The sequence below is a fragment of the Myotis nattereri genome (genome assembly GCF_964212035.1).
Source record: "Myotis nattereri genome assembly, chromosome: 4".
Classification (NCBI taxonomy): Eukaryota; Metazoa; Chordata; class Mammalia; order Chiroptera; family Vespertilionidae; genus Myotis; species Myotis nattereri.
In genome coordinates, this window is record NC_138079.1 from 64,129,159 (window position 1) to 64,155,172 (window position 26,014).

At 37.3% G+C, this 26,014-nt stretch overlaps 1 protein-coding gene across 1 annotated transcript in view; it reads left to right on the forward strand.

Moving 5' to 3' along the window:
- The window catches only part of MAN2A1 (mannosidase alpha class 2A member 1), a 158,845-nt gene that overhangs the window by 53,418 nt on the left and 79,413 nt on the right, over nucleotides 1–26,014 (forward strand). Inside the window, exons 5-8 of the mRNA XM_081090174.1 lie at nucleotides 2,441–2,568; nucleotides 16,359–16,532; nucleotides 19,162–19,348; nucleotides 23,126–23,303. Of these exons, the coding sequence (XP_080946300.1) occupies nucleotides 2,441–2,568; nucleotides 16,359–16,532; nucleotides 19,162–19,348; nucleotides 23,126–23,303 (667 nt within the window). The remainder of the gene's footprint in view (nucleotides 1–2,440; nucleotides 2,569–16,358; nucleotides 16,533–19,161; nucleotides 19,349–23,125; nucleotides 23,304–26,014) is intronic.

Here is a 26,014-nt window from a genome sequence, read left to right on the forward strand (position 1 = left end):
TACTTGTCACCCTTACCTCTTATCACTTCCTGCATTGCTGAGCTATGTGGGTGTCCTCAGGCATATGCTTTTTCCACTTCTTAGAAATTTGTCCATGAATTCAGCTTAGATTTCCCCCCCTTCTATACATTAGGCAATCTCAATCCTATTCATTTTTCAAGACTCAGATGAAATATTAACCTCATCTCTGAAGCTTTCCCTTATTTACTCCATCATTCATTCAACAAATATTTACTGTGCTAGACTCCAGGGATACAGGAGATGAGCAACTGACCTGGTCCCAACCCTCAGGGCAGAGAATGGAAGACATAAGTAAACACAGTACCATAATAAAGTGTTATCTTCTATGGAAGTAAGGAGGTTATGGAAGGCTTCCTGAAACAGGTAGTATTCAGGTTGAAACCTGAAAGGTGATTAGAACTAACCAGTTAAAACAGGAGGTAACAGAGAGTGGTGAAGGAATTCTAGGTTATGAGAGGGACCAACTAAGATGGGGAAGATAGACAGAAAAAAAATCTATAGGTAAGAAAATTCTGCAAAACATTTTAATGAGTGGGAGGCTTTTTATGCATTCCCCTAAACAATAGACAGGATAATCCTTAAAGTGATTATTATAAGTAGAAAATAATTTAATACATGATTATAGTAGCACCTCAGGCATCATGTTGGGGGTAAGAATAGATTATTGACAAATGGAGCTTAGGAGTTTAGTTGCTGTGTGTAGTATGTGTTATTCATTGCTTGTTTGGCTGTTCCTTGGAGCATATTCATGCCTATGGGACTGGAATTATGTAGCAAAATTGATATAGATGAAAAATTCCACCATTGGAGTGACTTTTCATTTTAGTCCTTATTTTTCTAATTAAGAGTAGTAAATAATTTATTTCTGAAATTTTCCAAAAGATATGTTTGGAAATACTGAGATAAGGAAGTCAAGTTTCTGTATTTGATGGCTAGAGATTAAATCCCAAATCCGTCCAACATCTCAGGCTTCCAGGTACTGGGCATAAAGTGTAAGAAGTGGGGGTCTGCTCCATGGCATCTCGAGCATGGCTAACTCAGGCAATCACCAGAAAGATGAGAAAAAGAACTAACTAGAGGCTAAGTCCACTGACGGTAAGAGCAGTACAAATAGTCTTGAATTTAGTTTGTATTCTTGAAGAAATACAAGTTTTAAATTATAAGTTCTTGATTTGGGCCTGTGAGAATCTGAGGTTTGACTGGACATTTTGTTTTCTTTAGACAATATAATGAGCCATCCTGTTCTCCATGCGAAATTATATTAGTTGGTGATTCCTATGGCAATACAGATTTAATTAACATTTTTAAATTTCTTGCAAGGAATCATTCTTTCATTCATTTTTAGAAATTGTGTCCATTATTCACTCTGTCGCTGGTATATGATCATGCATATGTTTGAATAAATCAGATGTTGTGTTAATGCTGTGGCTTCTGTTAAAGGGTTTGTAGGAAAATACTTCTCTGTCTTTTATGCCTTTGCTCTGCTTCAGCTAAATTTGACTTGGTACTTGGCTGCTATTGGTGGGTATCCAGTGATGTGTATCCTTATTAAAGTTGCTTTCTTTCCTGAAACTTTACACCATTTTCCAAACCATCTTGTTGCAAATCGACAAGTCTGTGGCACTTAAGTTGTTTGCTTAAATTCTTGACTTTTATATTTCCTCAGGTACTTCCTCAAATTTTTAATAGTTTGATTTCTTTTTTTCCTTATCAAAGGAAAGTATCTTCTTATAATAATTGAATATTTCTAGGACTGGAGATCTAGTTACCTTTTATGATATTGTGGCAAAGAAAGGAGTATCCAGTGGACAGATAATGATAATGTTAGAGCTTTTCACTCAATAATGAAAAATAAACTTATGTAGCCTGCATTTTAACTGAATCTTGAGCAAAGTGCTTTATAATGTTTCCTGTATTCCCAGAGGCATGTGCTATTTATTAGCTTCTCCTTCTGTGTAGCTTGTATGATTAACTTACCAGTGTCAGTGGGACCAAAATAAATATTGATTTTTCAATATAGGGGTATTGAAACAAATGCCATGCTTAAAGTGACAGTCCTCCAATAAACACTCATCAAGCATATACTCTGAGTAAAGCACTTTGCTAGGTGCTTCCAAGATTTATAAATAAATCAGATGTGGCTCCTGCTATCAGGAACCTTTGAGGTTGTGAGGGAGATTATACCCTGATGAACAGGAACTTCCAAAGTGCCCTGCAGGCCTAGGATGGGGGGTGGTCACCTCAGACACTCAAGGGTCCTAATTTTGAAATTCATTCACTAGTTTAAAAAAAAAGTTTTAACAATTAGTATAATAAACACCAATTTATTTAAAGGCTGTCCCAAATGTTTATGCTAATTTTAATTTATTTGAACTTTTCTTATATATTAATGTAAATTCTTACATTATTTTCTTTCTAGTTTACTAGAAAATGGTCAGTTTGAAATTGTAACAGGTGGCTGGGTTATGCCTGATGAAGCTGCTGCACATTATTTTGCCATAATTGACCAACTAATTGAAGGACATCAGTGGCTGGAAAAGAATTTAGGTACGTATCGATATCTTTCCCCTTCATTTGGACTACTTTGGGCAGTTAATGTGGGGGATTTTGAGATAAGGTTCCATTTTATTATTTTAAACTAGAGGCCTGGTGCACAAAAATTTGTGCACTTGGGGGGGGTCCCTCAGCCCGGCCTGTGCCCTCTCGAAGTCTGGGACCCCTTGGGGGAGGACCACCTGCTGGCTTAGGCCCACTCCCTGGGGGAGTGGGCCTAAGCTGGTAGTCAGACTTTCCTTTGGCAGCCCAGGAGCCCTCAGGGGATGTCTACTTGCCAGTGGGGAGCAGGCCTAAGCTGCAGTCGGACATCCTTAGTGCTGCTGAGGAGGCGGGAGAGGCTCCCACCACCACCGCTGTACTGGCAGCCGTCAGCCTGGCTTGTGGCTGAGCAGAGCTCCCCCTGTGGGAGTGCACTGACCACCAGGGGCAGTTCCTGAATTGAGCATCTGCCCCGTGGTGGTCAGTGTGTGTCATAGGGACCAGTCATTCCCAGTCATTCTGCTGTTAGGGTCAATTTGCATATTACCCTTTTATTATATAGGAGTGTCTGGCCAGCCTGGGTGAGGGGCTCATGGCTGTTTGCAGGCTGGCCACAGTCCCTTCAGTGTGGGGGTTCCCCCTGGTGTGCCTGGCCAGCCTGGGTGAGAGGCTGATGGCTGTTTGCCGGCTGGCCACATCCCCTTCAGGGGGGGTCCCCATTGGGGTGCCTGGCCATCCTGGATGAGGGGCTGAGGGCCGTTTTCAGGCTGGCCAAGCCCCCCATCGGGGACCCTCACCCCATGTGGGTGTGGCCAGCTTGGGTGAGTGGCTGATGGCTGGCTGCAGGCTGGCCACAGCCCCTTCAGGGTGGGGGTCCCCACTGGAGTGCCTGGCCATCCTGGATGAGGGGCTGAGGGCCGTTTGCAGGCTGGCCACAGCCCCTTCAGGGTAGGGGGTCCTGCTGGGGTACCTGGCCAGTTTGGGTGAGGGGCTGAGGGCTGTTTTCAGGTTGGCTAAGTCCCCCAGTGGGGACCCTCACCCCATGAGGGTGTGGCCAGCCTGGATGAGGGACTGATGGCTGTTTGCAGGCTGGCCACAACTCCCAGCCACCCAAGCTCCCAGTGGAGGCTGGCTGGAAGCAGGTATCCGGGATTTATTTGTCTTCTATAATTGAAACTTTGTTTCCATGAGCGGAGGCCACAGCCGGCTCAGGGCAGGTGGGAAGCTTGGCTTCCTCCATCGCCTGGGCAACCAAGCCTCCTGCTAGCTCCAGCTCCGTGGCTGCCGGCCACCATCTTGGTTGGGTTAATTTGCATGTAGCCACTCTGATTGGCTGGTGGGCATGGCTTAGGGCATAGTGAAGGTATGGTCAATTAGCATCTTTGTCTTTTATTAGTGTAGATAATGAATTTTCCCAATTCTGATTATTTTCAAATAATTTATATTTTATTAATTTATGTTGTTTCTTTGTTCATGAGTTATGTAGATATGATATAGTCTTTTAGGGTCATCTACCTTGTTTAATCTACTATTTTATCCATTTTTTTACCTATATTTTTAATAGTTAGAATAACTTTTTTCCAAACGTATCCCATTGGGATTTTAATTATATGCTACTTAACACACTTGGTCATAAGAGGCAAAAACCTAATTTACTATCTAAGGATATATATATAAAAAAAAAGTATTTTATCATTGAGAATTCCAGATATATGGTAGCTTCAGGTAAGGTTGGATCCAGGGGACTCAAAGTATGTTGTCTGAGCACTGTCTCTGGCTCTGCTCTTTTTTACATGGTTTCAGTCCTCTCCTGGCTCTCACCCCATGGTAAGATGGCCATAGGCAATTAGGACTCATCTTCACAGTCTAACAACCAGGAGGAGTTTTTCCTAATACTTTACCTAATTGGTCCAATTTGAGTCAGGTGCTTATTTCTGAACTAGTTACTGTGGCCAGAAGTATAGCAGCTGAAATCACCAAGGCCTAGTTTGGTGGAAATGGTCATGGGGATGAGGGGTTTGTGGGGTCAGCCTCACCTGAAGCATGTGAATGGATGGGCCCTCCATGGGGAAGGAAGGGTCCTGTTATTACAAGAAGTGGGGAAGAGGATGCTACACTAATAAAATCACATGTTCACTACAACTCAAAAGGACATGGGACTAACTGAAATTTTTGTGATATCTAATATTTGCATTCTGTAACACGATATGTAATTTTTTAAAAACATTTACTAACTCAGTACAACTTTGTAGTTCCTTTATGTAAGCAAACATTTTTTTATTGATGTTATTTCTAGATATTATATTTTTTTCTATGTAGAGATAAAATCCCTATTAATTTTTTTCTCTATGTTTTAGTTTGGAATAATTTCAAACTTGAAAAATTGTAAGAATACTAGGTATAAAGAACTCCCATAAACTCCTTAACCATGTTCACCAGTTATTAATATTTCAGCATATTTAAATTATTTTTCTTTTTTCCATATTGTTGTTGTGATTGTTGTTATTGTTAGAGTAAGTTGAAGATATCATACCTGTGCAGAAAAGAGATAACATAGTAGATCGGAAATTGCTATCTTTAGAAAGGTTTTGATTGCAAGGTTGGCCCTTGGTTGGTGTATGGAGGCTTGGATTTCCTAAATGCTAAGAGTGGCTTGCTGTGTTTAAGTTATTTGTAAAATCCAATGTAGTTTATGCTAAATACTTGTTTTTCTTCTGGGAGTCTATAATCTCAATAAATACTAGGCAGAGGGTGCCTACCTGACCAACCCCAATGAAAACGTTGGACACTGAGTCTCTCAAGAGCTTCCTTGGTTGACAGTATTTCAGGTGTTGTCACAGTTTGGTGCTGAAGGAATTAAATATGTCCTGTGTGACTGCACAGGGAGAGGACTTTTAGAAGCTTGTGCCGGTTTCCTGTGGACTGTGCCCTTGCCTTTTCCGTTTGCTGATTTAGCTTTGTATTCTTTCACAGTAATAAATCATAGCTGTGAGTATAGCTGTGTGCCAAGTCCTGTAGATTTTCTTAGCAAATCACTAACTGGGAAGTAGACCTGAATACCCCTTGATTTTCTAAGCCACAAGAGTATTGTAAGCTAAGAATATTCATTTTTTAAACCTCAGTTTTTACGGGATTTTTCTTTATGTTTAGCTTTTATTGACATAATTTATATGCAGCATAATATATAAATCTTAACTGTAGAGTTTCAGTTTTGACAAATGTACATAACGCATTTAATCCACATCTTCCCCACTCCAGAAAGTTCCTCATTCTGCTCAGCTCTCCCCTTCAGCCAGCTGCTCTCTGATTTCTATCACTGTACTTTAATTTTGCCTATTTAAGAATTTCATATATATGGACTCTTTTAGATCTGGCTTCTGGTGCTCAGCATACATTTTTTCTTATACGTGTATTGTTTAACCTAAAAAATTCACCCATTTAAAGTGCATAGTGCAGTAGTTTTCAGTACATTTACAGAATTGTGCAACCATCTATTTTTAGGAGTTTTTCAACATCCCAAAGAGAAACCACTTACTCTCTAATAGTCACAACACTTTCTTACTCTCCTCCCTTCCTTGCCTCAGGCCCAGTCAACTAGTGAGCTCCTTTTAAATACATGGATTTGACTATTCTGGACATCATACATTATGGCCTTTATGACTGGCTTCTTTCACTTAGCATTATGTTTTCAGGGTTCATCCATGCTGTAGCAAGTATTGTGATTCATTCCTTTTCATAGCAGAATATTCTGCTGCTTGAATACACCACATTTATTTATGTTTTCTTCAGTTGAACATTTTGATTGTTCCCCTTTTTGACTGCTATGAATAATGTTGCTGTTATACGATTGTGTTCAGTTTTTGTGAGGACATATGTTTTCATTTTTTTGGGTATAGACCTAGGATTGTATTTACTGGGTCATATAACTTCGTTTAGCATTTTGAAGAGCTTCCTAATTGTTTTTCAAAATGGCTGCACCATTTTACATTCCCACCAGTAATATAAGGGTTCTAATTTCTCCACATCTTCAACAACATTGGCTATTGTCTTCTTTTTTATTTTTGCCATATTAATGTGTGTGAAATGGTATTTTATTATGGCTTTGATTTGCATTTTCCTAAAGACTAAAGATATTACGTATCTTTTCATGTGTATATTGCCTATTGATATACCTTCTGCAGAGAAATGCCAATTCAAATGATTTGCCTGTTTTAAAAAAAAAATTTTTTTTAATAGTCTGAGGAGGATAGGTTTTAGTTCTTCTTTGAATGTTTGGTAGAACTCTCCGGTGAAGCCCCCCAGATCAGGGCTTTTGCTTGCTAGAAGTTTTTTGATTACTGCTTCAGTTTCATCAGTAGATATTGGCCTTTTCATGTTTTTTTATTCTCCCTGCTTGAGTTTTGGAAGATTGTATTTTTCTAGAAATATGACCATTTCATCTAGGTTGTCCAGTATTTTGAAGTAGAGTTATTTGTAGAATTTTTTTTTTTGTCTGTGGGATCAGTTGTTATTTCACCTCTTTTCATTTCTGATTTTGCTTACTTGGGTCCTCTCTCTTTGTTTCTTGGCAAGCCTGGCTAGAGGTTCATCAATCTTGTTTATCCTTTCAAAGAACCAGCTCTTGGTTTCATTGATCTTGATTTCATTAAATGTTTTTGTATGTCATTTATTTTCAATCTGATCTTTATTATTTCCTTTCTTCTGCTTACTCTGGGCTTTTCTTGTTGTTCTCTTTCTAATTCTTTGAGTTGTAGGTTTAGATAATTTATTACCATTTTTTCTTGTTTTTTGAGGGAGGGCTGTAGAGCTATGAACTTCCCTCTCAGGACTGCTTTCATTATGTCCCATAGATTTTGGGTTGTTGTGTTTTCATTGTCATTTGTTTCCAGGACGCTATTTATTTCTTCTTTGATCTCTTTGGTAACCCAATCATTGTTTAATAGCATGCTATTTAGCCTCCAAGTGTTTGATTTTTTTTTATTGTTTTTATTGTAGTAGATTTCTAATTTTATATCATTGTGATCTGAGAAGATGCTTGATATTTCTGTCTTCTTGAATTTGAAGAGACTTTGCCTGTGTCCCAATATGTGGTCTGTCTTTGAAAATGTCCTGTGTACACTTGAGAAGAATGTATATTCTGTAGCTTTTGGGTGAAATGTTCTGAACATGTCAGTTAGTTCCACCTGATCTAGTGAGTCATTTAGGATTGCTGTTTCTTTGCTGATTTTTTGTTTAGAGGATTTATCCAGTGATGTCAATGGGGTATTAAAGTCCCCTACTATGATTGTATTACTGCCAATCTCTCCCTTGATATCTTCCAGAAGTTTTCTTATGTATTTGGTGGTCTAGTTTACCAGTTTACCCTGAGTGCATATATGTTTACCAGAGTTATATCCTCTTGTTGAATTGCTCCCTTTAATATTATCAAGTGGCCCTCCTTATCTTTGTTATGGCCTTCAATTTGAGGTCTATTTTGTCAGATATGTTTGGCTACCCCAGCGTTTTTTTCATTTCCATTTGCCTGGAAAACTTTTTCCATCCCTTCACTATCAGTCTGTGTGAGTCCTTTGTTCTGAGGTGGGTCTCTTGTAGATAGCAAATATATGGGTCATGTTTTCTTATCTGCTGAGCTTCCCTGTGTCTTTTGATTGGAGCATTTAATCCTTTTACATATAAGGTTATTATTGATAGGTACTTGTTTGTTGCCATTTTTATTCTTTATGCCGTGCTCCTTCTTCCCTTTCTATTTCTTCTTTTTACAGCAGTCCCTTTAGCATTTCTTGCATTGATGGTAATAAACTCCCTTAGCCTTTCTTTGTCAGTGAAGCTCCTGATTTCACCTTCAATTTTGAATGAAAGCCTTGCTGGGTATATTATTCTTGGATTCAGACCCTTGCTTTGCATAACTTTGCATATTTCAAGAGGAAGGCACACTTCCAAGTTCTTCCTATGAAGCCAGCATTACCCTAATCCCAAAACCAGATAGACACTATAAAGAAAGAGAATTACAGGCCAATATCCCTGATGAACATAGATGCTAAAATCCTCAATAAAATTCTAACAAATCAGATCCAGCATTACATTAGAAAGGTCATACACCTTGACAAAGTGGGATTTATTCCGGGGATGCAAGTTGATACAATATCCACAAATCAATAAATGTTATACATCACATAAACAAATTGAGAGACAAAAATCACTTAATCATATCAATTGATGCAGAAAACACTTTTGACAACATCCAACACCCTTTCTTGATAAAAACTCTCAGCTAAGTGGAAATAGGGGGATCATACCTCAACATAATAAAAGCCTTATATGACAGACCTACAACCAACATCATACTCAATGGGCAAAAACTAAAACCATTTCCCCTAAGATCAGGAACAAAACAGGGATGCCCATTTTCACCACTCCTATTCGACATAGTACTGGAGGTACTAGCAATAGCGATCAGAAAAGAAGACATCCAAATTGGACAAGAAGTAAATAAAAGGCATCCAAATTGGAAAAGAAGAAGTAAAACTGTCATTATTTGCAGATGACATAATATTATACATAGAAAACCCTAAAAATTCCATCAAAAAACTACTAGACTTAATAAATGAATTCAGCAATATATCAGGATACAAAATTAACACCCAGAATATATGGCATTTTTATACACCAATAATGAACTCACAGAGAGAGAAACTAAAAAAAACAATTCCATTTACTACTGCAACAAAAAATTAAGATACCTAGGAATAAACTTAACTAAGGAGGTAAAAACCCTGTACTTGAAAAACTACAGGACGTTGAAAAAAGAGATAGAGGAAGACATAAACAAATGGAAGAATATACCATGTTCATGGATTGGTAGAATCAGCATCATTAAAATCTCCATACTACCCAAAGCAATCTACAGATTCAAGGTAATTCCTATTAAAATGCCAATAGCATATTTCACAGACCTAGAACAAACTCTCCAAAAATTCATATGGAATGAAAAAAGACCCTGAATAGCCACAGCAGTCCTGAGAAAGAAGAACAAAGTTGGAGGGGTCCCAATCCCAGATATCAAGCTATTTTACAAAGCTACTGTCCTCAAAACTGCCTAGTACTGGCACAAGAACAGACATATAGACCAATGAAACAGAATAGAGAACCCAGAAATCGACCCAAGCCATTATGCTCAATTCATAATTTGACAAAGGAGGCAAGAGCATACAGTGGAATCAAGACAGTCTCTTCAATAAATGGTGTTGGGAATATTGGACAGATACATGCAAAAAAACTGAAACTAGACCACCAACTTACACCATACACAAAAAATAAACTTAAAATGGATAAAGGACTTAAACGTAAGACGGGAAACCATAAAAATTTTAGAAGAATTCATAGGCAGCAAATTACCAGACATTTGTCATAGCAATATCCTTACAGATACAGCTCCTAGGACAATAGAAACTAAGGAGAAAATAAACAAATGGGACTACATCAAAATATAAAGCTTCTACATGGCAAAAGAAACCAACAAAACAAGAGAGCCCACTGCATGGGAGAACATATTTGCCAATGTTATCACCGATAAGGGTTTAATCTCCAACATTTATAGGGAACTCATACTACTTAACAAAAGGAAGATAAACAATCCAATCAAAAAATTGGCAAAGGACCTAAATTGGCACATCAAAAGAGGACATACAGAAGGCCAAGAGACATGAAAACATGCTAAAGTCAACCAGAGAGATGCAAATGAAAATGACAATGAGGTATCATCTCACACCTGTAAGAATGGCTATCATCAACAAATTGACAAATGACAAGTGCTGGTTAGGATGTGGAGAAAAAGGAACACTCGTGCACTGCTGGTGGGAATGCAGACTGGTGCACCCACTATGGAAAACAGTATGGAGTTTCCTCAAAAAAATTTGACCCAGTAATCCCACTTCTAGGAATATATCCCAAGAAACCAGAAACACTAATCAGAAAGGACTTATTCACCCCTGTGTTCATAGCAGCACAGTTTACAATAGCTAAGATTTGGAAACAGCCTAAGTGCCCATCACCAGATGAGTGGATTAAAAAGATGTGATACATCTACACAATGGAATACTACACTGCTGTGAAAAAGAAGGAACTCTCATCATTTGCAACAGCATGGATGGACCTGTAGAACATTATTCTAAGCTAAATAAGCCAATCAGAGAAAGATAAATATCACATGATCTCACTCATTTGTGGAATATAATAAAGAACATAAATTGATGAATAAAAATAGATCCAGAGGCAGAGAAGCATTGCACTTCCCTCAGAGGGAAGGCAGGTGAGCAAGGGGGTAAGAGATCAATCAAAGGACTCGTATGCATGCATATAAGCATAACTCATGGACACAGACCGTAGGGGTGTGAGGGCATGTGCTGGAGGGTGAGATCAGCTGGGGAGAGGTCAATGGGGGGAAAAGGAGACATATGTAATACTTTAAACAATAAGAAAAAAAATTTTTTGGTCTTATTGACTTGGAAGAGTTCTTTATATATTCTTTATACAAGTTTCTTGTTGGATAATGATTTGCAAGTTATTGTTTTCATTCTGTGGGTTGTCATTTCAGTTTCTTGAAGGGGTCCTTTGATGAACAAAGGTTTCAATTAGGATGAAATCCATTCTATGAATTTTTGCTTTAATCACTTATGTTTCTGATGTTATATTTAAGAAAATATTTTCTAACCCAAGGTCATGAAGATTTACTGTGACCTTGTGTCTGCCAAGTATCTGCCATGCCCAGCTTAGACTTGGATCACAAGGAATAGAAGCAGGTGAATTTCATCCAAGGGTCTATCCTGTCCCTTTGGAGACTCCTTTAGACTTTTCTTATTTTGCTCCCAGCATAACCAAGCTGTCTCCTGAGTTATTTTAATATGTCCCCAGGATTCTTTGACCAGTTCTTTAGTTTGTGGCACAAAAATATGTTCCAAGAGGAGAACCAAAATGGTGCCATAGTAAACGCCTGTACTTGCTGCCTCTTACCACCACATCAAAATTACAACTAAAATACAGAACAGCTATCATCCAGAACCACGGGAAAGCTGGCTGAGTGGAAGTACTACAACTAGAGAAGTAATGATGAAAGCACACTGAGACTAGTAGGAGGTGTGAAGGTGCAGAACGGGCTGGTCTGGCACCCAGGTGTGCCGCTTTTTTAATCGGGAGGGAGATACAAGCTCCCACTTGCTCTGAGCTTTAGTGCTGGGCAAGTTCTCGGGGACCCAGACACACATAGGGAGAAACTGGACAATCTGGCATCACGGCAGGAACACGGAGAAGCTTTCTTCCAGAGGGAGGTGCTCGCAATGGTCATTGTTCCTGTGCTGGGACCTGCCTGGTGCAAGGCTGACTGGCAGCCATTGCTGTTTGCTCCACTCTGGCAATTCCCTGAGACCCCACCCCACCCAGTTTACAACCCCACCCAAGCTGTGCGCAGAGGCTTTTGCATATGAATGGCCTGTCCTTTCTCAGCCTAAAACAAGCTGCAACTGGCTCAGGGAGCCCCAAAGCTATCAAAAGAAGGCCTAAGGCCAGCACCAACAGCAGCCTGCCTTGCTTCACAACTGGGCCCCATCTGGCACTTCCAAACCCCATACAAAAAGGAGGAATCTGTAGATCTCTCTGTAGCTCCCGCTGGGTGGCCCCAGGCAGTGGCTAACTTTGCACCTCCTTGGAGATCCAAGTGCCAGTGTGCCCAATGGTCAGTGTGAGACCATACCAGATTACAACTCTTCACATCCCTAAGTGACACACTCAAGGGGCAGACTCAGTGAACACCAAAGTCCCACTGAAGCAAGTCCTGCCCCATAAGGGTGTCTCCTGCACAGCAGCTTTTCCATTGTAGATTCAGCTGGTCCTCACAGCCAATTGGCTTGGAGGTCAATTCCTCCCAGTGATACCAATAGCAGTCAAGGCTCAACTACAACAAGACTGCACACAGCCCACAAGGGGTGCACCAAGACTGTTCACTTCAGGTGATTAGGGAGGCTGAGCCACTTGCCCTATAGGACACCTACTACACAAGGACACTCTATCAACTCAAGGAGACTGAGCAGCTACCCAATACATAGATACAAACACAGAGAAGCAGCCAAAATGCAGAGATAAGGAAACATGTCACAAATGAAAGAAATGGAAGAAAGCAAACTACTGGATATAGAGTTCAAAACCACAGTTATAAGGTTACTCAAGAATCTTCTAGAAACTTCCAAGGAACTTAGTGAGACCTTCAAGGATCTTAGAATGCCAAAAAAATGGAAAAAGGACCAGTGAGAAATTAAGCATACACTGACTGAAATAAAGAATAATATACAGAGATTCAATAGTAGAGTAGAGGATATCATGAATCAAGTCAAAGATTTGAAATATGAGGAAGCAAAAAACACCTAACTGGAAGAGCAAAAAAAAGAAAGAATCCAAAAATCTGAAGATAGTGTAAGGAGCCTCTGGGACAACTTCAAGCATACCAACATTCAAATTATGGGGGTTCCAGAAGAAGAGAGAGATCAAGATACTGAAAACCTATTTGAAGAAATAATGACAGCAAACTTCCCTGACCTGGTGAAAGGAATAGACTTACAAGTCCAGGAAGCACAGAGAACCCCAAATGAGGAGTCCAAAGAGGACCACACCAAGACACATCATAATTAAAATGCCAAGGGCAAGAGACAAAGAGAATCTTAAAAGCAGCAAGAAAAAACAAGTTACCTACAAGGGAGTACCCATACGACTGTCAGCTGATTTCTCAACAGAAACTATGCAGGCCAGAAGGGAGTGGCAAGAAATATTCAAAGTGATGAATAGCAAGAACCTACAGCCAAGATTACTCTACCCAGCAAAGCTATTATTTAGAATTGAAGGTCAGATAAAGAGCTTCACAGACAAGAAAAAGCTAAATGAGTTCACCACCACCAAACCAGTATTAAATGAAATGCCTGAAGGATATTCTTTAAGAAGAGGAAGAAGAAGTAAAGGGTAAAGATAAAAAATTATGAACAATAAAGTGACAACAAATACATATCAACAAGTGAATCTAAAAATCAAATGAATAAAAAAAAAATGGTCAACAGAATAAACTGGTGAATGGAATAGAATCAGGGGCATGGAAATGGAGCAGACTGACAATTCTCAGGGGGAAGGGGATGTGGGGGTGCAAGAAGAGATTGGAGAAAGATCTTATATGCATGTATGCAGTACCTATGGACACGGACAGTGGGGTGGCGAGGGCCTGGGGTTGGGTGGGAACTGGGTGGAGGGGAGCTATGGGGGGGAAAAAGAGACACATCTGTAATAATATGAACAATAAAGATTTTAAAAAAGAAAAAATAATATTTTCCAGGCTTACCTTGTACTTCCCAGCCTCAGCCCTGGAATAAGCCATTTCTTTAAGTTTTAATAGAGCATGGTATTTAGAGACCCATACCTGGAAGCTATAGTGTGCTCATTGGCACTGAGGTGTTAACTTCTTCTAGGCCCATGTAGTGTGCAGAGCAAGGAAGTGTGTGCACATACATTTGTATTTAAAACCCTAAGTTAGTACTGATAGTTCCTGTTTTAATTCAATATCATAGGGTGCATTCCAGTCTCCCATATACATGTTTATATTCCTCTTCCTTTTTTTAAAAAAAAAATATATTTTATTGATTTTTTACAGAGAGGAAGGGAGAGAGATAGAGAGTTAGAAACATCGATGAGAGAGAAACATCGATTAGCTGCCTCCTACACATCTCCTACTGGGGATGTGCCCGCAACCCAGGTACATGCCCTTGACCGGAATCGAACCTGGGACCTTTCAGTCCACAGGCTGACGCTCTATGCACTGAGCCAAACCGGTTTTGGCTATATTCCTTTTTCTTAACAGTAAAAATTCTGGCCTCCTCATCCTAATTTGTTTACTCTTTGAATACATGAAAGGTAATTTCAGAATTGTTGAACCAATACCGCCACACACCAATAAATTGCTAAGCAGAGTTCAAAATTTCTTTACAGTTTTTGGAAGTAAATTACACATGAAATACACAAATCTTATGGCTTCAGTTTTTTAAGTTCTGACACATACTCTTAGTCCTCTGAGAGTTCTGAGTTTTCCTTTTCAGTCTCATTTGCTGGGTTCCCATCTTGGTGTTCATTTCCAGTATCCTATATAATAAAACCCTAATATGCAAATTGACTGATCAACAGAATGACTGGTCGCTAAGATGTGCACTGACCATTGGGGAAGACATTCAATGCAGCACTGCTCAGCCAGAAGCCAGGCTCATGGCTGGCAAGCACAGCAGTGGTAGTGAAAGCCTCTCCTGCCTCCGCTGCAGGCAGGGAGGTAAGGAGCAAGGGGTCCTGGACTGTGAGAGCCCCAGACTGTGAGAAGGATGTCTGACTGCAGGATCCCTTGCAGGGGATCTGGCCTAAGCCGGCAGGTGGACATCCCCCTAGGTGTCTCAGACAGTGAGAGGGCACAGTCTGGGCTGAGGGACATCCCCCAGGGCATGAATTTCATGCATCAGGCCTCTAGTTCTATAGAGGTCTTTCCACTGCTGTCTTTTCTGTTATTCTGTGTTACACCTATTTGCATGATAGTGTCTGCAACTAGAGTCAGAACTAGCATTAATTCATTTTTGTAATCCTAGGGCCTCTCTTAGTCTTAAATATATGGAAGGTGCTAAACAGGTGCTAGACAGGAATGTGAGAAAATACACGCAGTAATATTAGTTACATTGATTTATAGATTGTATGTAGAAGCTGCCTTTTAGAATCCTGAATAAATAACCAATCAGATATGTATAATACCTGCAGATAATTTATTTCATCAATTCTAATTGGAATATTTATTTTACTTTTTATCCTCTGAAGTTGAGATCTTTAGTTGATGGCTCTTAATATTAGTGGCAGTCATATGTGAAAAATTCCAGTGACATCTAAAGCACCAGCATAAAAAACAGAGAGAACAGACTGACTATTGATAGAGGGAAGGGGGTTGGGAGACTGAATGAAAAAGGTGAAAGGATTAAAAAGTACATATTGGTAGTTACAGAATAGTTTGAGTTGTAAATTACAGCATGGGAAATATAGTCAATAATATCATCATAACTATGTATGGGGCCAGGTGGGTTTTTGAAATATCGGAGTATCACTCTGTAAAGTACATTATTGTGTAATCATTATGTTGTACATCTAAAATTAATACACAGAAAAATCTTGAATGTACTAGTAAACGAATTGAAAAAAAATTAATGCAAAAAGCACTTAAGATTTAATAAAATATTAAATCTTAAGTTATTTTGGTCAGTCCTGCCACTGTATAATAAGATGATTTGGAGCAGTTGTAAGGTATAAAAACGGCCTAAATATTTAATGTTGGGATTTGGGAGTACAAGTTGAAATGAGTTAGCTTACTTATCTTTATTATATAACAGCACATTTCTGGGTTATCCAGCTTCACAAAGACAGGAATGTGAGATCCTAGAGAGAGGACTTAATTCTGTTTGTTTCTCTAGCTGCATTGAATGGCAATAGTTCTCTACCTATAAGACAACAGAGTGCTTATTTCTGCTCCAGCTGATTAACTTCCAGTTTGCTTCCCCAGCCTGCAAGGGCATGGCAGTGGCAGAATCCTCCCTTCAGAGAGACCTGTTGGAAATGTTCCTAATGGGTAATGCTGGGCAGTTTCTTTGTCTTAGCATCTGGGAGACCATGGAACTCTGGGTCTTAATGTGTTGTGATCTCTTTTTATTTCATTTAACTTAAAACAAAATAATGCTTATTTTCTTTTTCAACAGGAGTGAAACCTCGGTCTGGTTGGGCTATTGATCCTTTTGGACATTCACCAACAATGGCTTATCTTCTAAAACGTGCTGGATTTTCTCACATGCTTATCCAGAGAGTTCATTATGCAGTTAAGAAGCATTTTGCATTGCATAAAACACTGGAGTTTTTTTGGAGACAGAATTGGGGTATGTAGGGTTTGATGAAAGTTGAAGAGCTCACTTGACCTAGATGTTATTTCACAAGGGTTATGAACTCCTGCCATAATGGATTTTATTCAGAGTGCCAGTCTTGAAAATCAGGTTGCCTGAAATACACATTCTTATTTCTACAGAGTACTTGTGTGGAAATTCTTTTAAGCAATGGTGGAGATATTTATCTATAGAACATTGTAGGTTCTTTTTTATGCATAAAGAAAATAAATAAATAGAAGGAATTTGAATTGCAAATCATGTTTTCACTTCTATTTTAAAAAGCACCTATTTTTATCACAATTGAACATGCATTACAACTAATACCAAGTCACTTATCTCATATTCAGCTAGTATTTCTTTCTCTCTCTCCTGTCTCTGCATCTAGTAAGAACTGCCTTTTAAAACCTTAATACTATCCTCCTAGATCAGCTCTCGTATTACCTATATTACTTGTTTTCTTACTGTGTTTTATTGGCACGCACACGTTCTAGGGACATACTTTTGCAGTTCTTTGTTGGGTGAAAGGAGACAAGATTTAGGTCTCTTTGTAGGCCTTTGTCTTTCCCACACCTATTTAAAATTTAGAACATCTTATTTTTAAATTTATTTTATATTTATTGAGTCTTTATTAGGGGTCATGCATTGTGTCATGTGCATTATATTAACTTTTTCATTAGATCTTCAAAATAATTCTTTAAATTAGGGTCTATTATTATCCCTTTTGTATAGTGAAGAAATGGTGGCTTAGAGATGTGAAGCCATTTTCCAAAAGTCATACAGGTAGTAGGTACAGAGATAAGATTTGAATCAGTTCTGAAGCCTAAACTCCTAACCTGCAGCATATACTGCCTTCCCACTACAGAGTTCTTAGTCAGATTTCATCTGAAAAAGTATTTAGTTGCTAAAGCAATGTTCAGAAATTACTGCATTACAGCATACTTGCTTCCCAGTGTAATCCAGACCCCCTCTTAAGTGTTTCAGAAAAATCATTTGTAAATCTAGATAGTAACTTTCTTGTATGTACTGCTGTGTTTCAATAAGGAAATAATTAACTATATACTTTTTTATTTTGGAAAATTAAATCTGTAGAGAAAACAAGAACTTGTAGGGAGTTTGATCAAATGCAAAGGAGCATATTCATTTTTCTAATAAAGAATTAGTAATTGAAGGAGTCCTACTTAAACTATTGCATACATGCCAGTTGCCTGTAAATATTAGTCAATAGGAAATTAGTGAGCACTATTATGTAGTTAAACTTGCTTGGAGGAAGTTTAAAAAACATCCTTTTCTATAAGGAAATTATGGTCTCTTTTGATAAAAACAAACAACACCAAATGCAGCAGATAAAAGAAAACGTGTAAATGGGCTGCTAAATAGTATGGTGTGAGAAGAAAGAGTGGGGTGAATATATCCTTGATCCTAGGAGAAAGGGAAGTTCCATCAGTTCTGAGACTTGGGACAACCCCTGTGCAGATAGCAAGCATTAGTGACCAACATCCATGGTATCACAAGATGTGATTCAGTGAAAGGACTGACAACACAGAATTAATGCAGATTATAACAGCTTTGAAATTTGGAAAAGAATTAGCAATTATTTAAGCTAAATGGAGTGTGAGGTAAAACTGAAATATTTTAGGACTTATCTGGTAGAGTTGAATGTGCTGCTTTAAAATTATATTTTAGAATTAAATTGAGCTTCTTTGTGTGTTCTGGTTCTTAATGAGCAGTGATTTTCCTTTTTAAAATGTAAATGTTGCTTTCTTTTGTCTATATTATGAAAGCAACATATACCCATTTCTGAAAACAGAAATCCATACCTAACTAAAGGGGGAGAACTAGCTACCCATCAGGATCATGCAAATATAACCACTTTTAACTCCTCAATCTCACTAGGTGGGCTTCTGAATTCAAGGGCAATTACATCAACACCTTGCTGGCATTAACATTTTAATTATAAACAATTCTGCATCAGAAATCAGTGTTTGAGTGTTTGTTCTCCATATCTTTTTTGTTTGTTTGTTTTGTTTTTGAAAATTACTGCTCCTTTCCCTTCTGGTGAAAAGTCCCATTGGCTCTTTATTGGTGAGCTTTGGAAGGACTTCACTAATTCTCCTGGTTGCACTTCTTACTAGAGAAGTGGATAGGAATTTGCCCAGTATTCTCATAACTACCCCCCTCCCCTTCTTTTTTCTTTCTGTTCCCCCTTTTACTTCCTATCTCCACATCCAGCCTCTGCAGCTAATGGTCTCTCTTGTTACCCGAGGTGGGAAGAGATGTGTCAGGAGCTGGCAGCCAGGGATGGACATGGCCATAATGTTGGATGAGCTAGTTAAAATTTTGCTTCTGCTTCGTTTGTATCATCCAGGCCAGCAAATGCTAGTTCATGGTGGGGCTCTTCTGTACCTGCTAAGTGTAGATATAAGAGGTAAATAGAGACTGAGGTATGAGTCTCTTCCTTTAGGCTGGTGGTCATTCAGTACTGCTGGGGTATATGTACAAGTAGTTGAAGGAGTTGATTTAGGGCAGAGCTTGCATTATATAAGTATAAAGTACTGGCATTTTTAACAGTTTTGGGAAAACAAAGTTTATAAATGCAGGTTTATCTGTTGACTCTTTATTTTAGATCTGGGATCTATCACAGATATTTTTTGCCACATGATGCCCTTCTACAGCTATGACATCCCTCACACTTGCGGACCTGATCCTAAAATATGCTGCCAGTTTGATTTTAAACGGCTTCCTGGAGGCAGATTTGGTTGTCCCTGGGGAGTCCCCCCAGAAACAATAAATCTTGGAAATGTCCAAAACAGGTATGAAAATAATGCATTTCATAAAACAACATCTTGAACAAGCAAGCATTAGTTGCTTGTTGCTGAAGGGTTGAATAAATGGGCTTCAGTAGCCAACATTGTCCTCATTCATGGTATTCATTCAAACAAATTAAAGCAACTCAAAAATGCCAGAGCCTTGACGATGCCTGTTCTGTGTAACAATTTAATGGAAAGTGAACAATAGTAGATCAATATACAATAGATAACCTATAATGAACTGTTATTACCATCTCCTTTGCCCTCCTTATAAAGGCTTTCTACTGTATTTGATTGATTTCATATACTAGTACTTTTGTTGATAATAAAACTTCTGGTCCCTATTGTATAAATTGGTAAGAAAAGCAACCCAACTGCAAAAACACATTTATTGAAATGGAACAAATAAAAGTGTAATTATTTGTTCCCTTAATAACAATTTCAATACTAGTGAATGCTGCCCAGCCCTGATGCATATACATCTCTGCACCTTTGTGATATTTTTAAATTATAGAAAACTTAATTAGAAATATTTATACTTAAAGATACTTAAATAAATATAAAAGGATTGAACATATTTTAAAGAAAATTTTGCTAATTATGGGGTTAATAAATAAGTTTTCCATAGGACTTATTTTGATGCTTTTAAAATTTAATTTCTCCACTAAAAATTAGTGGCATATAATAAATTAAAATGAAATGTTGTGTTATAATATAAACCACTCAACTCTGCTAAAAAAAATAATGCAGCCTTTTAAATAAAGTAAGATCTTTGTACTGTGCTCTGGAAAATGTATGTTTAAATATTACATTTTAAATGTGTGTGAAGAGGAAGGTGAGATTGTGTCTCTTTGCCTTGAGGAAGTCCTTGTGGTCATAAAGAAATTACTGCAGTGTGAACCTCTCTCTCTGGCAAATATAAAAATATTTAGCATGACAGCCTCCTTCAAGCCATGGATCCTTTCCATCAAAATCTGACTTTCATAGTTGTTTTGAGAAACTATCTAAGATTAGAGATTAACCTTGATTCATTTTCTTGGTTCCTACAGCAGTGAGAACCATTGAACAGGCTACTTTCAGGGGTTAGGCTGATTAGGCATGAGAAAATAGTTCAGTATATTATGTAGGGGAGAGGAGGTGGGGCCAGGGGTGGCTTGCCTATCTACTTGAGAAACAGCTCTGTGTCATTGAATCAGGTATTTACAATAGTCCTCTCAGCTCAGGTGGTCAGGGATGGGGAATTACTTGAAGGGTATAGCAGTTGTAGAGTCCAAGTGCACCTATAGCTATTATGAGCCCCTTCTTTTTCTTTTTTGGGTGGTGCTGAGAATACCTGAGAGGCATTTTGTGTAAGCCTTTTATTGTGTTCTCTAACCCTTCAGGAACACACCTTGTGCTCATTCAGTTCCAGTGATTCTGAAAGTAGTTTCCAGGTACCTGGGTTCATATAGATGAATGAATCTATATAATATTTATGTAGATTTAAAAATTCTTATAAATCTTGAAATCTTAAACCTGTTGGTTATTTCACATTCAAATATTACCTTCCTTTTGACTTTGTGATGGAAATCAAACACAGACAACCCAGCTTAGTGGTACTTGACTTTCTAATACCCTAAATAAAATGAAGTTTAATTATAATTTACAGGTGACACATTTGATACATTCAGTTGAGCAGGTTCCTTTACTTTGAAAATAAAGAAATGCCATTCTTCATCAAGTTCAATTTTTGGTTTAGTACCATGTATTTTACATGTGATGATGATTTACATGTCAGATGGAATGTTGCAGAATTTTTTTTCTCTTGATTCTAGTTTAGTTGACATTCATTCCTGGTAGAAAAAGTGAGGAGCAAATTGCAGCTGCACATCTTCAAATGTGATGTTGGTCAATTCATTTGTCATTAATTTACCATATATTTAGTGAGTATCCACTCTGCCAGGTGGTATAGGCTGGTTCCTGGGCTTTCCTATCGTTGACACTTTCTGAGCAGAAGCTTGAAAGTTAGGATAGTTGCTGAATGGAAAAGACACATCATTAGTGTTCCTGATTCCTTTCCTTTTATGTGTTTTACACATGTACACCTACGGCCGTAAACCTTGGAATGCATTAAAAATCACATATCCTTTTTTATGCTGTGACTGAAGGATCTGGTTGAATGGTCAATCATAGTATATCATATATTTGTGAGTTATATATTTGTTTTAGTCTCTTAATTCTTTCAATGTGATTATTTTGGATGTATTTTTTAATTGTGAGTAATCTAAAATTGTTTTTGGTAAACTTGGAATATTAGTAAATTAGTTGTAAAAAATAAGCACTCAAGTAATGCTAATCTCAGAAAACTAAGCATTGTTTTATCTATGAACATTATGGTTATATTTTATCAAGTTATTAAAATTTGGTTAATAACTTAATACTTGTAAAGCAATTTCTGAGTATCAAGGTAAAGAAATCATTTGAGATTCTCAATTTAGTTAAATGGTTTTTCATAATTTCTATAAAATGCTTCTTTCTATCATTGATGTTATTTGAGTTTATTTCATAAGTTTTTATATTGTGAATTGGAATTTACTTCTGGATAATTCTTTTTTTAAAAAAATATATTTTATTGATTTTTTACAGAGAAGAAGGGAGAGGGATAGAAGTTAGAAACATCGATGAGAGAGATCGATCAGCTGCCTCCTGCACGCCCCCCACTGGGGATGTGCTCGCAACCAAGGCATATGCCCTTGACCGGAATCGAACCCGGGACCCCTCAGTCCGCAGGCTGACGCTCTATCCACTGAGCCAAACCAGTTAGGGCCTGGATAATTCTTGAAGTGAAAATTGAAATACTGGGTAAAAAAGCGTATTTGTAATTTAGCATTAATTTCTTGAGCTTTGGTATTATAAACGTGGAGAACTACTCTGGTTCATCTGCTTGTTCAATTTCCTTTTCATAAGCCCGTGTCTTAATTTGTATTTTCAGACTTCCTCAAATGGTACCCACTTCAGCATTTTCCAAAGGGTTTTCTGCAGAATACTAGAATATGAAATATAAAACATAGTGAATTGTGGTTAACTGACTTTTTGAGTCATGGGCTAGAGCCCAGGGAGGTAGAAACCAAAACAGTTCACTCAAGTCTTAAGCTTTATCTGTTGTTCAGTATTGAAGACAGCATGGAAAATAATACTCAGGTTATTGATGGCAGGTGTTAACTGAATTGATTTTTTCCTTTAGAAAGGAAATATGGCTCAATAATTGGTTTCATTCAAAATATACTTTTTAATGTTTAGTCTGGCAATTTTAGGTTAAATTAGAGAAAGAGATATTACTATCAAAGTTCTTATAGATGATAAATCCTTATTGTCTTCCTAGACTACATAATTTTATTTTTTTCCTGATAATTTGTTATGTGATTTTATTTATTTATTAAATCTTTATTGTTGAAAGTATTACATATATCCCCTTTGGACTACATTATTTTAAAACACAGCTATCTGGGATCCCATCTCTATGGCTGGCCTTTGCAGGGCATTGATGCCCCAGTAATTATATGCCAATGTAATTATATGACTTTATTTCTATGAGGAGTTTTTACATCTGATAAGAACATATGAATATTTTAAGTGGATAATGAAAATTAGTGTGGTAGTTTAAACACATCTGCCCCTTAAATTATACTAACCTAGGAGATAGGTAAAATAGACCATTTCTTTTGATATAATACTTTTTAATGAGTTGCCCCATAGTTTATTCCTTAATACTATTAATATTTTCCCTCTTTACTTCTGTAGGGCTGAGATGCTTCTGGATCAGTACCGAAAGAAGTCAAAACTTTTCCGCACTACAGTGCTCCTGGCCCCACTAGGAGATGATTTCCGCTATGTTGAACGCACGGAATGGGATCATCAGTTCAAGAATTATCAGATGCTTTTTGATTATATGAATTCTCAACCTCGGTACAATGTTAAGGTAATGAGAAAAAATTTACTCATGATACTGTCTTTGAAGTTGAGCCTTCATTATTAAATGAAGCTAAAACACGATAGCCTTAGTTTCTTTGTCCCGTGATGTAGTATTTCTTACAATATGTAGTTCTTATGTAAATTGTAATTCGTGAAGAGGAAAATTACCTGATACCCTAGTGCCATTTCCAGGGTTTTCCATTTTCTATCACTCCATGAAGATTAGAGGGCGATTACTTCTATGTGGTTGAAAACACGCACCTACTAAGTTGTGATGTTCGTTTTTCAATGATGTTCTGTTTTTCTACCAGCATTGACAGGTTATTGTTTCTCTCTGACAGTGGCATCCTTGTGATTTAGTGGTGTGAGAGGCAGGTGCAGGTGAACATGTCATGAATTTTGCAAACAAATGTCTTGTGTCCAGAGAATACATTAGCATTTTCTTAGATGAGAAGACTTCCAAAATTAATCATTTGATTATAGTTCTTGCTTTTTTTTGGTGTGGAAAATTTAAAATGTATCCTAAAGTTTTGAAAATAATACAAATACATCCCCACCACTTTGCAATCCATCCATTAGCTACAACATTCATCAACTCGACGTCACTTTCATTTCAGCTATGACCCACTGTCATCTCCCTGTCCCTGGGATTATTTTGGAGCAAATTTCAGATGTCATGTAGTTTCATCTATAACCATTTCAGTGTATATCTCTAAATGATAAGGACTCTGTTTAAAAATAGAATCATTGCCCTAGCTGGTTTGGTTCAGTGGATAGAGCATTGGCCTGTGGACTGAAGGGTCACAGATTTGATTCTGGTCAAAGGTACATGCCCTGGTTGTGGGCTTGATCCCAAAAGGGGGTGTGCAGGGGGCAACCAATCAATGATTCTCTCTCATCATTGATGTTTCTCTCTCTCTCTCTCTCTCACTCCCTCTCTGAAATCAATAAAAATATATTTTTTAAAATAGAATCATAAAACTATTATCACATCTAAAAAATTAGCAACAATTCAATAATAGATTCAAGTTTTCCTGATTTCATAAAAACATTTAACAGATTCTTTGTGTGAGTCAAGATTCAAACTAGTCATATAATAGACCCTTTATGAGAAAATTATTTATCCAACATGTTTATTATATTCACATATTAACTTTTCAGACAATAGAAAATCTGTGAAAATACTGTACCAGGGAAGTGATATTACTGTGTAAGAAATTTAAAGGCTGACAATGGACCACATTTTATGTAGTGAGAATTCAGGTTTATTAAGTAAACTTAAATAATATCACATAGATAAATAAACTTAAATACCAAGTTTATTCAAGGTACTCACAACTGAATTTCTACCAGATTATGATCTCTGAGCATCAGGATTCTGTTTAAATCATCTCTGTAATATTCTCAAAGATTAAGCTCACACATGTACATTTGATTAGAGGGCCACATATGTATGTTGGTATCTTATCTCTAAATATATTTTCCTGGGGAATGGTTTTGAACTCCATAAAAGGTTCTGCTGGCTGACTCTGAAGAATTAAATCCTAATTTTGGTATTTTACCTATTTCCTCCTTTGTTTGCACACTAGAGCAATTTTTTAAAGTAATTTTTAAGATTGAAACATCACATGCATAGAATTTCACAAACCAAAAGTATGCGGAGAATTTTTTTAAGTTTAAAAACCTCCATGTAACCATCATCCAGATCAAGAGGTAGAACATTTATAGCACCCTGGCATTCTCTCAGGAATTCTCCACATCATTATCAACTCCTGTAAAAGTAACCATATTTTTACTTCTGTCACCATGATTAGTATTGCTTCTTTTTAAATTTTATAAAAAGGAAATCTTAAGCATGTGCTATTTTGCATCTAGTGTTTTTTGTTCCACATTATGTTTGTAAGATTCATCCATATTGTTGCATTTAGCAGTAGTTCATTCATTATTAATGCTGTATAATATCCCTATCCATTTGATAACTATACTACAATATAGTCATTCTATTGTTAATGAATATTTGGGTTGTTTCTGGTTTTCTTCTATTACAAATAAAAATGTTTTGAACATTTTGTGCATGTTTTAGTGTATGGGTTTCTGTGGGTATAAAATGGGATGGAATTTTTTGGTTATTAATTATGTACATGTTTAGCTTTAATTAGATATTGCCAAACAATATTACAGAATAGATATATGAGCTGTTGCATTGTATGATTGTTTCAGTTGCTCCACTTCCTTACTCAGACTTTGTATTGTCAGGATTTATTTTTCATTTTTATCCTTTATGACAGATGTGATGATTTTATTTTGTATTTCCCTATGGTTAATGAGGTTGAGCTGAACCTTTTCTCATAATTTATTGCCACTTGGGTACCTTCTTTTATGAAATGCCTATTTAACTCTTTTGATGATTTTTTTTCCCCTTAAATTGGTTTGTCTATTTCTAACCATTTATAGTTCCTTTATGTATTTTGGATTGAGTCTTATTTCAGATAAAAGTTATGCCTATATTATCTCCCCTTATGTAGTCTGTGTTTAATTCGTGCTGTCTTTTGATTAACAGAAATTCTTAATTTTAATTAAATCTAATATTACAGCATTTTCTTTTATGGTTAGTGCTATGTTCTGTTTAAGAATTTTTTGTTGACTCGATCATCATGAAAATACAGTTCTTACGAAGATGTCCTCTAGAACCTTTATTGGTTTACCTTCCACTTTTAG